The 12,321-nt window shown below is 48.4% G+C and overlaps 1 protein-coding gene across 2 annotated transcripts in view; it reads right to left on the reverse strand.

The window, feature by feature from the left end:
* Positions 1-342: 342 nt before the first annotated feature.
* Positions 343-12,321, reverse strand: part of TMEM201 (transmembrane protein 201) — a 47,747-nt gene continuing 35,768 nt past the window's right edge. Inside the window, exons 8-11 of one of the 2 annotated variants that reach the window (XM_039508971.1) lie at positions 9,261-9,332; positions 5,860-6,150; positions 4,962-5,093; positions 343-4,522 (exon numbers count right to left, since the gene is read on the reverse strand). In XM_039508971.1, the coding sequence (XP_039364905.1) occupies positions 4,425-4,522; positions 4,962-5,093; positions 5,860-6,150; positions 9,261-9,332 (593 nt within the window). In that variant the 3' untranslated portion in view covers positions 343-4,424. The remainder of the gene's footprint in view (positions 4,523-4,961; positions 5,094-5,859; positions 6,151-9,260; positions 9,333-12,321) is intronic. The other variant, XM_039508972.1, reaches the window with a different exon arrangement.

Genomic DNA, 12,321 nt, shown 5'->3' on the forward strand with positions numbered 1-12,321 from the left:
GCTCTCAAGTTAATTTCTAATAGATACCTGTCCACATGACAAAATCCCGATTCACAACCGACACCCTGATTGGTAGTCTCAATGGAAGAGAAAGAATTCAATGGCCAAGATGATTGAGTTTCCTACTCACCTTAAAGGCGATTCCCTCCAGGTCAGGGTTGCATCTCATTGGTGGGGAACTGCATGGGGGCAACTTGCATTGCCATGAGTTGTCTGCTAACTCTGTGTAGCTTTGAGATCACAGCTTGATTGCAAGCTACACATGCGCATACACCCACGGTCTCCCCCCCCCACGTGTGTATACACACACACACACACACACAAATAAAAGACACATTTAAGTGAGATTTATAATTTCAACTTTTTTTTTTTCATTTTGTTTTTTAAAGAAAAATAATCCTCTTTAAACACAGAGCATGAACTAAAAACCTCCTGGGGACAGAGTTCCCCGTAACTGGAGCACAGTGTAACTAAACTGTACAGCGTAAGAGCCCAAAACAAGCATACAGATAACATACAACATTTCTTTATAAGGAGATAAGGTTTAGGACTCCTCTTTATCATTTCTCCCCCCAAACTACCTACTTCTACCAGCAGGTATCTCAAACCCCTCCCCACCCATCGAAGGACACAGAGGATTTGATAGTCACTTCTGGAGGCAGCTTTTATGGAAACAGCTTCCTTGCACTGACCAAATAGGTGCTTTCTGACATTCTAACAGACATCTGGGATAGAAGTTAGGACTAGGAGGTTTCCAGGAAGGGTGGCTGGGAAATATAGCAGTATCCAGAGATATCCAGAGGCAGCACAGGCTCCCAGCTGCATCCCTTTAGAGACCCCCAATTAGTTCAGCAATGTTTCACAATGTTACTGTTACCCAGGAATAGAGAGTGGGATTTGGACATTCACAGGCCAAAATTTGCCACCGAATAAGCGGGCTGAACTGCAGCGAGTTCAGCCTGCTTATGTGCCAGGAATGCTTACGTCTAGGTCTGGGCTATTATAGGATATGACAACTTGTCCTTCAAACTCTCTCCACTCCCTTAACAATATACATCACACCCGCTGATACAGCCATGCTCTGGAAAAGTAGCATTAGGAATCCAAGATACTCTTAATTCAGAGCTGACAGAATCATGGGAAGACTCTCCAGAATCTTGGGATATGGATAATAAATCTGGGCACAGAGAGGAAGGATGTGGGCATCTTTAAGGGAGGATGGGGGATGAGAGAGGAAGATCATTCAGCAGCAAGGCTGAGGTTCCTTTTGGTAAGAGTTCATTTACGTCCCACCTCAAAGTCAACCTTGACCTTATTTAAATAAAGCTCAAATCTTGTTTAATGTACAGAAAGTTTACATCCATCCCCACTCCCACCCCTAAAAGGCTTCTACAGCAAAAACAATTAGAAAAATAAAATTCCATCCCTGAACAATATTGTACGAAGGCCCATGCCACCAGCAATTCATGCACAAAGATTTTGACCAGGGAACCAGATTTTTGATTCCTCCAAACCAGCATTATATAGAAACAGCAGCAGCAGCAAGATGGACACCGTGTCCGGTAGCTGGATTAAGGCTGACAATATAGTGACAAACATGGGCTCGGATCTTTCAAAATGAAGAAACTCTTCAAACATTTATATACACATGTACACACACATGCACACACACCAACAACAGAGAAGGCTTTGCATCAGCAATAGCACCGCTCCCACCTTGTTCTAGCACCAGATTGAAAGGGTTTGTGATGTTCCTCTTAAGTGATAACATCCAAAAAGTCTTTAAAACTGCTTCAGACAGGGTCACCTAAATGCTTGGCCAGGAGCCCAACCAGCAGCAGATTCAGAAATGGAATTAAGGAGTTTCTGAAACAAGAAATGTGCAAAAGGGAGAAAGGAGGGGCTGGGAGCGTACAGAGCCGTGGGTGCTGGGAACAAAGAAGAAATGCTAGAAAGGGGCAAATCCAGTACTGGAGTTTGGTGGGGACAAATAAAAGCCATGTGACGTGGGGCCGTATGCTAGATGTGGCAGTGGGTAAATGCAGCACAGACTGGGAGGTGAGAAGTGAAACGAATTTCGTGGCATAAGCAAAGTCACAGTGCACATCTATCATAATAAGACACCCAAGGCCACCGTAGTCTATGGCATGCAGTCTCTGCTTAGGAGCACGTGGGCATGCCGAAAGTCAGGACAAGCGGCCATGACCAGGATACCACGTGTTGTTGTGGGTCAGGAGTAAGTTACAGTGTCACAATGGTATGGAGAAGCTTGTGGAATGCTCACCAGCGCAGGGGCACTACCAGTTTTTTGCCTGTATGAACACTAAATACAATCCAAAGAAAGGTCAAAGGGAAACAAATCTCATCACAGTGAGGTTGTGGACTAGCCCAGCATGGGAAACCGTTAATGCAAGTTACAAAGAGTTCTAATCAGCATACTGCATGACCCACTATTTCTGATGCAGTTGCTAGTCTGAATCTAGGCCATTGTGAAGGAGTTGCCTTGTAGACAGCCAGGCCAGAACACCAAAGGAGGGTCCAGACAAAGCTGCAGAGTCAGAGATCCTGCTTCCACAATCTCTTGATAAAAGCCTGTGGCAGCCAGTCAGTCTTCTCCATGTAACGAGAGAGGGGGCTTCGCTGATCAATAGGGGCTGGACGAGGGTTGCGAAGAGAATGCAAGAATAGGTGCCAGACACACAGGGAGAGCAAGACTTGAATTTCTACAGCTCGAGCCACCAGCAAGGAAAAGCAGTTTCTTAAAGAACCTGATCCCCACGATGAGGTGAGATTTTCAGATTAATGGGGAAGTCTCTTATTGCCAGCAGACTACCATGGTGGTTGGGTGTGGAGGAATGCCTAAAGTAAACAGTAGCAGGGCATACAGTGGGTAAGAAACATGGCAAATGCAATTCAGTAGTTCCAGAACAGAAGATGGGGAGAGGTAAGAGGATTCAAGACCAGGACAACAGGAAAGTTCTGGGCAGAGTCCTGTCATGCTTCAGAGGCCTCACCCTTAGTGTTAGCTAGGTCTCCTTTGTGCCACGTGGTTGGGATATAGGAATTTAGACACTAGGGCCAAAATTTTCAGACATGCTTAGTGATTTTGGGTGCCCAACTTGACACCTTAAAGGGACCTGATTTCCAAGGATGCTAAACACTCACCCTCTGGAAAAAAATTACCTGGCTCCTTTAAGGCATTTCAAGTTGGACACCCAAAAAATTGAGACTCTCAAAATTAGAAACTATTTTTGAAAGTCTTGGGCTACCACCATGGATTTTAAAGGACATCCTGGATGCTTAGCTGGTCTGGTGCATCTCTAGCTGAGAGAGACTTGCAGTTTAGCCAAGAAGGCAATACCTTAAATAGTGAATGATACAGGCCTCAACCAACCACGAGGAGCCAGGCCTCTAGAGTTGGGCATGTTATCAGACTCCTCCCCGTTAGAAGTGCTTTTCACACAGTTTCCAAAACAGTAGGTTTATGTGGTTTACAGTAAGAACAAGCTGTGCAGCTCCTGATGTCAGCAAACACACCAGCAGTCAGAACTGCAGCCTGGAGCCCCTGAGGCATGATGCAAGTGCATCAGGGCACATCTTATGACAGTAGTATCGGCACCTCCCGGCAAGGCAAAAAACATGAGTTTGCTTTTCTGATGCAGATGTGCCCAGCTCTACAGCAGCTGTACTGGTTTGAGCAATGGACATGAACTGTTACCAGGAGCCAGAATTGCAGGAAGGCAACTGGCTAGAGAGACCTCAGACAGCATATCGGATGGATGTACACCCCCCCCCACACACACACATACCCCATCCACCATGCAAGAGAATCACAGAGCAGCTCAGGTCCCCGCCATGGGTTCTGGAAACCTTAAGGAGGACATAAAACCATTCATATAGAACGAACCAGGGAGAGTGAGAGGGAGGGAGAATAGGTGCCAACGAGGAAACCAGGCTGGGGAAACCATTTCAATAATAAAAGTCCAGGTCCCAACTTGTCTTGTCTCCAACTTATTTGTTCAATTTCTTCTTATTCCATCACCACCGTCCATCTGAGATTGGTTAATAGGTGGGAAAGATGGGATGAGACAAAGCCAACCAGGTCATTTACATCTTCTCCAGTTCATGCCACAGACTGATTCTTTAGAAAGAAGGTGCAAGGGACATTAGCTGACCTTGAGCCGGGTATTGCAAAGAGTCCCGCTGGCCACCTCCAGCATCACAACAGCCCTTCGATATGTTCTGCTCAGGAGGTGGCAGCAGCAGCTGTCTGGTTCTGTGTCACTGCAGCCTGGCAGGCAGTGGTTGATAAGCAGCATGCACCTGTGGCACGGCCATAAGACACCAAAGCTGTGGTTGAATTGTTCTTGTGTCAGAGTCTCTTGGGAAGTAGGTGATGCCACAGAGAGCCGGGGCAATGCAGGTCAGCGCAGGCTCTGGTAGAGGTAGGCTGATGTGAAGATCGCATTGGCTGTCAGGCTCATGGCAAGGAGACCTCGGATAACTGAGTTACCAACATGACCTTTGCAGGGGCGGGGAGGGGAGGGGAAAAAAAAAGATGCCAGAAAAAGCCGTTAAGCAACTTGATGAAATAACGAACACAGAAGTCTCCCTTCCCATGCCCAACATTTTTATTCGGCTCAGAAGTTGGTGAACCATGTTTCCAGCCGCAATCCAGGCAGGAAAGACTCTGATGTACTTCTCCATTCAACTCTCTCTCATTCCTTTCGAATCTCACCCACTGTTTCCTGACCCAGGAGAATATTGTAGTGCTCAGTGTTTCTCAGATGTTCTGAGGAATAAGGAGACCCTTGTAGTGAAGGCACAGAGGAGATCTGCTGCCTTCTCCCATCTCTGCCAATTCTTTTTGTTTGATTATTGCCAACAGTTCATTCTCTCTCTCTCACACACACACACACACACACACACACACACACACACACACACAGACTGCCACCCACCTCTCCAGCCTGCTAGGTCTTCTCCTTTGGTGGTCGTGTCCACCACACAGGTGGATGAATGTGACGAATTATCCTCTTTTTTGATGGAATTATTACTGCAAATACTCCCTCTTTCCATGACTGACCTCATATCTGTGAGAAGAGAGGAAGAGGCACCATCAGAAAAAAATAGATGCAATGGAAATTATAAGCCTGTCACCAGAAGTGGACAGTGAAACATTACAGAGCAACGCTGCACAACAGGTTAGGACTGGAAGCGAAGACAAAAGCCAAATCCAGGAGCTCTTTGGCATAAATCATCAGTGTGAAACAAACAATCCTCGCACAACTGCAATGGCTGGATGAATTTCGGAAGTCAGAACGTAATTATCCAAGCTAGAATGTGATCAGGACAATTGGTCGAACACCCGTAATCATATGAAAGCACCTACGGGGGGGAAGGGCTAGCTCAGTGGTTTGAGCATTGGCCTGCTAAACCCAGGGTTGTGAGTTCAATCCTTGAGGGGGCCACTTAGGGATCTGGGGCAAAAATCAATACTTGGTCCTGCTAGTGAAGGCAGGGGGCTGGACTCAATGACCTTCCAAGGTCCCTTCCAGTTCTAGGAGATAGGTATCTCCCCAATTAATTATTATTATGATAATCCAAATAATAATAATGGGATCTTAAATAACAAGTGGAGAGGATCTTGGTTTCACCTCTAATCTGAAGGACAGGGCCTCGAGCAGTACGGTGGCCCCCTAATGACACAAAGGATCCAATATGGACTCTCAGCTACTAAAAACCATCAGCACCACTTGGGTTTTCCTTGATGGGCTCCCCTCCCTTTGCCAACTGCTTAGCTTGCAAGCTGACCGACTGTGACTGGACTGGACTCTGGGGAAGAAGTCAGGAACGTACCATGCATTCCCCGCTCGTTGAGGTTCTTTTTCGGGAACGGGGTCAGCTCAGCAGCGAAGACGTTGCTGTCAGGGTGAGTGGGCTCATCCAAGCTGACCGACGTGTGCAGGGCGTCACTCTGGGATGGAAAAAGCAGCAGCTTCTGCCCTTTCAGGTTCAGGCGTGCAGGACTGATGAGGGGCCGGCGGTAACGCAAGGAGCCTGAGCTGGAGGTGATGGACCCAGCCACCGAAGGTGCTGGAGATGGGATTGGGGATGGGGCGCAGCTTCCAGACAGCAGAGAGTAGTACTCTGAAATGGAGACGCGCCGGGGCCGAGAAAGAGGATTTAGGTTGGGAAATGTGGTAGGTGTGTTCTCCCACGGGTCTGCGAGAGGAGGGTGTGTATGTGCCCCTATTCATTTCAGAAAGTCCTTGCCATGCTATGAGTGACAGGAGCACCTCCTATACAGGGGCGGCTCTAGGCACCAGCGGGCCAAGCGCCCGCTTGGGGCGGCATCCTGGGGAGGGCGTCATTTGGCTCCGGTGGAGCTCCCGCCGGCATGCCTGCGGCAGGTCCACCGGAGCCCGGGACGAGCGGACCTGCCGCAGTCATGCTTGCGGCGGGTCCCGTCTTCCCGCGGCTCCGGTTGAGCTCCCGCAGGCATGACTGCGGCAGGTCCGCTCGTCCCGGGCTCCGGTGGACCTGCTGCAGGCATGCCGGCGGGAGCTCCACCGGAGCCAAATGCCGCCCTCCCCAGGATTCCGGAGCCGCGGGAAGAGGGGACCCGCCGCGGGACTGGGGAAGGGCGGCGCAGCGCTCCGCGCTGCTTGGGGCAGCCTACTTTGTAGAGCCGCCCCTGCTCCTATACTACCATTCTTTACTCTGAGTACACACATTTGAAGATCGGGGCGGGGGGAATTCAAAAGTAATTCTCTGCAGTTCCCTAGGTTCAGAGCCAAAAACTATCTTTGCAAAGGAACTTGGGTAAACAAGGCATATCATAGTAGTCCTCAGTTAACTCCATTAAGGCTCTGTCTGTACACAAGTGTTGCAGCAATTGAACTAAGTTGATTTATAAAATGATGCGTTAGAGCTGTGCAACTTCTGTAGTTAGAAAAGGCACAAGACTTCGCTCCATTTAAATGGAGATGGTTTAAATTTACCATTGCCTAACAGAACAGGTTAGAAGGTCAACTCTCCTTTCACTGAACTTTTCACCTCATGCAGCCCAGGTTCAACACACTCCAATACCCCCATTCTTAATAGGTCCTGAAGCAGGCTGCCAGGCAGGCTTCAACCAACCAGACCCACAGCAGGGTGGGTTACCTGCTCCACTCCAGGGAACTTTCCAGGTTTTCCTCCCCCATTCCCAGATGCTTTGGAGAATACATGCAAAAAACCATGAGATTCCTCCAGCATTGTATCTGCCCCCGCCACCAACCAGGCTAACCAGCACAAACACTACTAGACTCTTACCCTTTCCATCCTTTAAGGTTCCCCAAGCCATAGATCAGCTACTTCTACTGCACCATCACCCCAGCATCTATCATGGAACTCAATGGAGTAGACTCAGCTGGGATTTCTGGTACTGTAACCGTGATGTCACATCATAGTTCATGCTGGTGCATCACAATGGGATAACTTGGGAGGGGAGGGGAGAAGAACACTTAGAACAGGGGAGAAAAGGCAAGTTTTTAATGGCCTGACACCCCCTTTGGGTCTGGTCGCTGGGCTCATTCAGTGGCGTTTACATTTTGCATGCAGCTTATTTTTAAATGAGTGACTCTGGCAGGTACTTTGAGACTATTTGTTTGAAGAGTACACCAGGAAAGTGGGGGCTGGGCAAGGACTTAACCCAGACTGCAGCTGCATTTTGATTGTTAAAACATGGGCAGTACAAACTGGATGCAGAGGCAAGGGATCTAGACGGAGACAGAAGTTCTGTCTGGGGTCAGAAGTGCAACAGACAGGTCACCGGTATGACGTGGCAGCAAAGGAGTTTGATAATCAGTTCCTTGGACAGGAAAAAAAAAACCTAAATAAAAGAGGAAAAGGGCTGCAGATGGAAAGCTTGAAATTATTCAGAGTGATCTCAACTTTTAAATGTTTTCCAATATTTTTGCAGCTAACAAAAGAAAGTGAAGCCTGGGGATACCCACAGTAGCTTTTACCCTTTACTCTTCAGTTCTTCCTCCTCTTCCCATGCCTGACTCATCCCCAGTGGCCCTACAGAACATTCACCTCTCTCCAAAGCCAGGTAACCACAACTGCATACACTTGTTGCAGGGATAAAGCACTCCAGCCCACACATGCACCCTCTTCCTGTTCTCCTCTGCCTCAAGGGTGGATGATGCTACTTCTGCAGCATTCCCCCTCCCTTTTGGCCCAAGAATGGAGACCCTTGTCTCTTACATGGCAGCATGCTACATTGCCACTGAGTGACTAAGCCAATTCAAGGTCCAGTTGTGCGTGTAACATCCCAAGCAAGAGCAGAAGTCTCAGACCACACCCCAGTGGGCAACCAAAGCCATTGGAACTGGCCAGTCTCTGAAGAGGCCAAGGACTGAACAGGCACGGAGAGTAAGTTTCCCTCTTAGCTTTGAGGTGTTGCCCACCAGATTAGGGTTGAACTGCAACATACTTGCACTGCTGCTTCCTAGAGCCAGCAGGGCTCTCTCTGGCACTAAATTTAGACTTTAAAAGGGGTGTGTGTATCTGAAATACTAGATTTTCCACCCCATTTTTTATTCCAATGGGATACTTGTTATGAAGCCATTTGCAATAAGGTTTTATAAAGGGCGATGAAGAAGACTCGTAGCTGTAGCACTGCTGATGCATCACTACACTAGCAAACTGTGATCCTAACTTTGGTGAGTGAGGGGAACGGTGAAGGACTTTAGCAGTGGAGTTGCACTGCAGAGACCTTTGGAGCGGTATGATCTGGAAAAATAATAGCGTTTGGAAGTCACTCTGACCCTCACCCACTCAATAGGCATCATGTTAATGTCAGGTCCAAACCCAAGGAAGGCTGGTCTTCTGTTTAAAGCACTGCACTGGACACTGGAGATTTGGGTTCAGTTCTTGATTCTATTGCAGATGCTGCAGCCCATTGGGTAAGCCACATAACGGCTCCAGGCCTGATCTACAGAATGGGGAAGTAACCCTTCCTAGGTCGGTCTTGTCTACTTAATTGTAAGCTTTTCCGGGCAGGGGTTGCCTTACTCTGTGGAAGTACAGTGTGATGAGGGTCTGAATCACAATTCAGGCTACCAGGCGCTACTGCAATCTTACTAACGATTATTCTGACCTTTCATTGGAAAGTGGGCAGGAGGGAAGAAATAGGGTTAACCTTCTACCGTATGTTTTAGCAAGTCATTTCAACCCCTGGGAGCCTCGGCACTGCATGTTCTCGCCCTTACCTGATGCAGGCGACTCCTTGGACTGAGATCCCTGGGACGTCGGGCGGCTCCCACTGAACAAGTAGCCAGAATCTAAAAAGCAAACCAAAGAAACTCAGCACAGGTGCTAAATACTGTGGCAAGCACCAAGAAAAGCACCTGTATTGTCCAGCCTCACTAACACAGGTGACAAGGGGAGGCTGCAGTAGAGGGTTAATGTACCAGCTCCAGCAGCTTCCTCCCAGGACTCGTGTGCTCTGCTAGAAGGGGCTCTTCATAACCCCTGCAACTCCTTAAATGCATTGCTGGCTCAGTGCTATTTTAGAAAGTATCAATACCAGCAATCGCTTGCATGTGGCTCCCTCACCAGGGAGCCAAGGGCCCTTAGGTTCGCATTTCCTGCCATGCATTTGCACCACCGGTTGGCTTGTCACTATCTTAAAGGATGGAAGGTAGAGAAAAGATTCCACCTTCTCCTGCACAACTGAGCATGCAACTCTCTCTCTCTATAGATTCACATTCTAGTGACAGAATCACATGCATTTCCATCTGTCTCTCTGGATGTGCAGCGAGGAACCTATGGTAAAGATCAGCTAAAGCAGCTAGAACCGAGAGAGCCGAGTGTTATACCCCAAACCTCAGTCCTTACATTGTCCTTTGGGACAAAGCTATTTAAATAAATATTGTCTGAGGTGCCAAATGGGTTTGGAGACTGAAAGCCCTGTTATGCGCAGAAGAGCTGCAGGGTAGACAGAGCAAGCTTCCACGCACTGCTCAGCCCTTGTGCCTCAGCCTGGTGCAAAGCCATGCACAAGTATGGACCACACAAGGATGGTGGAGCGGGATTGGGGGGCTGGGGTGGGGGGGAATATATCAGCTGCATGGCAGATTTGCACCTGCTGTCCCCGGTTGTAAAGGACTAGGAAGAAGGATGCTGTGCAAAAAGCCACTGTCCTGCGGAAAGGTTTTGCAGGGCTGTTCTTTCAGCTGCTCCTGACGGATCCAGGAGAGCTGCTAGTAGCACGAGCCAAACTGAACAAAAGCGGCTCGGCTGCTCTTACCACTGTGGTGTTATTCTAGAACCCATCAGTGGCTTGGCCTCTGACCCTTGATAATCACTCACTGACAGGGCACGGCAGAGCTTTCCTTAGATGGAGAGTGGCGTGTCCTTGCTGGTTTCAAGAACAATTTAGGCCAAGGTTTAATGCACTGGTGGGAGAGAATCTTTCAGCAGCCGTATAAATCTTCCCTGCACCGCACAGACCCCTGTCAGAGGCCCTCCCAGCCAAGCGGTAGAAAGCTGGGAGAGTTGGGGATTGCAGGGTTGTGGCTACGGCTGTGTTTGTGCACGATAAAACCAGACTTAAAAGATGGGCCAATCCTCTGCCCCATCAGTTTGTAGTGAGAAAAAGCAACTCTACCCGCATGCAGATGTACGCCAGTGAAAAACAGGTAAAATCAGGGTTAGTTTACACAACGAGTTACCGCTTAGCAAGCTGGTGCGCTGCAGATTCACGCCCGCCATGCCGTGCAGTAACTGGTCATGTAGACGAACCCTCAGTCTCGGACGAGGAGAAGCCTACTTAGTGACTTTTTTGTTCAGTTACTTTAAGACAAAGACAGCTCTACACGTCTTTCCACAACCACTATCGTAATTAGCTCACGCTCCCCCCCGGTCATTGGCCCAAGAACTGAACTCTTTCACGCTTAGAAGATACCACAATGGGTGAAGGTTGAGCACATTGGATGGGCAGCGTGCAGGGGAAATTTGCATCACTGCTGCCTGGGTTGCACTTATTTTAGACGTCTTCAAGCTCCAGAGCCAGCAAGTTTGTACCTTTGACTGGCACTGAATTCACATTAAAAAAAAAACCAACCAAAAAAACAGTGCAGCTTTGCAGCCTGGTTCTCCCCGAAATGAAGAGATTTAAACTGTAATTATTATTATTTAAACTCAGCAGCTCTTTTCACCTGCCTCGTCCAAACACGTTCCTTAAAAAAAAAAAAAAATACAAACCCTCCAGGAAAAAAGAGTGGGTGTGTTGGAAGCGTACACTTAAATTGAGACAGACCCGGATCTCAACAGTGAAATGGAGACCACAGGCTGGGGCACTTGTTAGGGTGTTTAAAAGACCTCAGAGACACTCAGAACTCCTACCAGAGTGAGTCTGGGACCGGGGTATGGAATACAAGACCCCGCTGATGGCTGTAAGTTCTCCCCAGACTCGTCTGGCTCCAGTTACAGCACACCGGTCCAGACAACAGATCTGAGCAGTGTGTTTTACGCTTCTGCTGCTAAGGAGGATGGGAATGCCCCACTCTAAGGGTCTGACTTTTATTAAGCTTCCTACCTCCTTCCCCCCTCCAAAAAATACTTCTAATGCATTGTACAACCACCTGTGGATGAAATATTTGCCTTCCCCCCTCCACCCTCGAACAAAGGCAATTTGATCTCCCATGACAGCTCAGATGGAACAGGGCTCCCACTGAGGGCAAGGACCCACACTACATTGATTGCCATCCAGCTCCCAAAGAAAAATCTCAATGATTGATCTTTCCTTCTCTTCACAAAATGTGGAAGAAAAACTTTTCTAAGCTGCCCTAAGAGACCTGGATGCCCCTTTTTTAGGGACTGGAGACCAGAGTCTCTGAGGAGGCTTTGAGGACAAGATCTAGCCCACCCAGACGTCTTGAGGCAGTGATTCTATAAGAGCACTATGTGTTAGGGGAGAGAGAAGTTAACAAGCTGGTTACTTCCTGGCTTACAGCCTTACATTTCACTGAGGTCTGAAGGGGCGAGCAAGACTCAGACCTGGTCTATACTAGGAAATTGGGTTGGTATAGCTACATCCCTCAGGGGTGTGAAAAATCCACACAGCTAAACGGACCTAACCCCCAGTGTAGACAACAGTAGTTGGACTGGAGAATGCTCCCATTGACCTAACTACTGCCTCTCGGGGAGGTGGATTACCCAGGTCGATGGGAGAACCCATGGTGCAGCTGGGCCACTACGGAATTTTTCGTGTAGATGAGCCCTGAGTCAGGGAAAGCTGGAGCTTTAAAAAAAAACCAGGAGATTGAA

This window comes from Mauremys reevesii, linkage group 21 (genome assembly GCF_016161935.1).
Source record: "Mauremys reevesii isolate NIE-2019 linkage group 21, ASM1616193v1, whole genome shotgun sequence".
NCBI lineage: Eukaryota > Metazoa > Chordata > Testudines > Geoemydidae > Mauremys > Mauremys reevesii.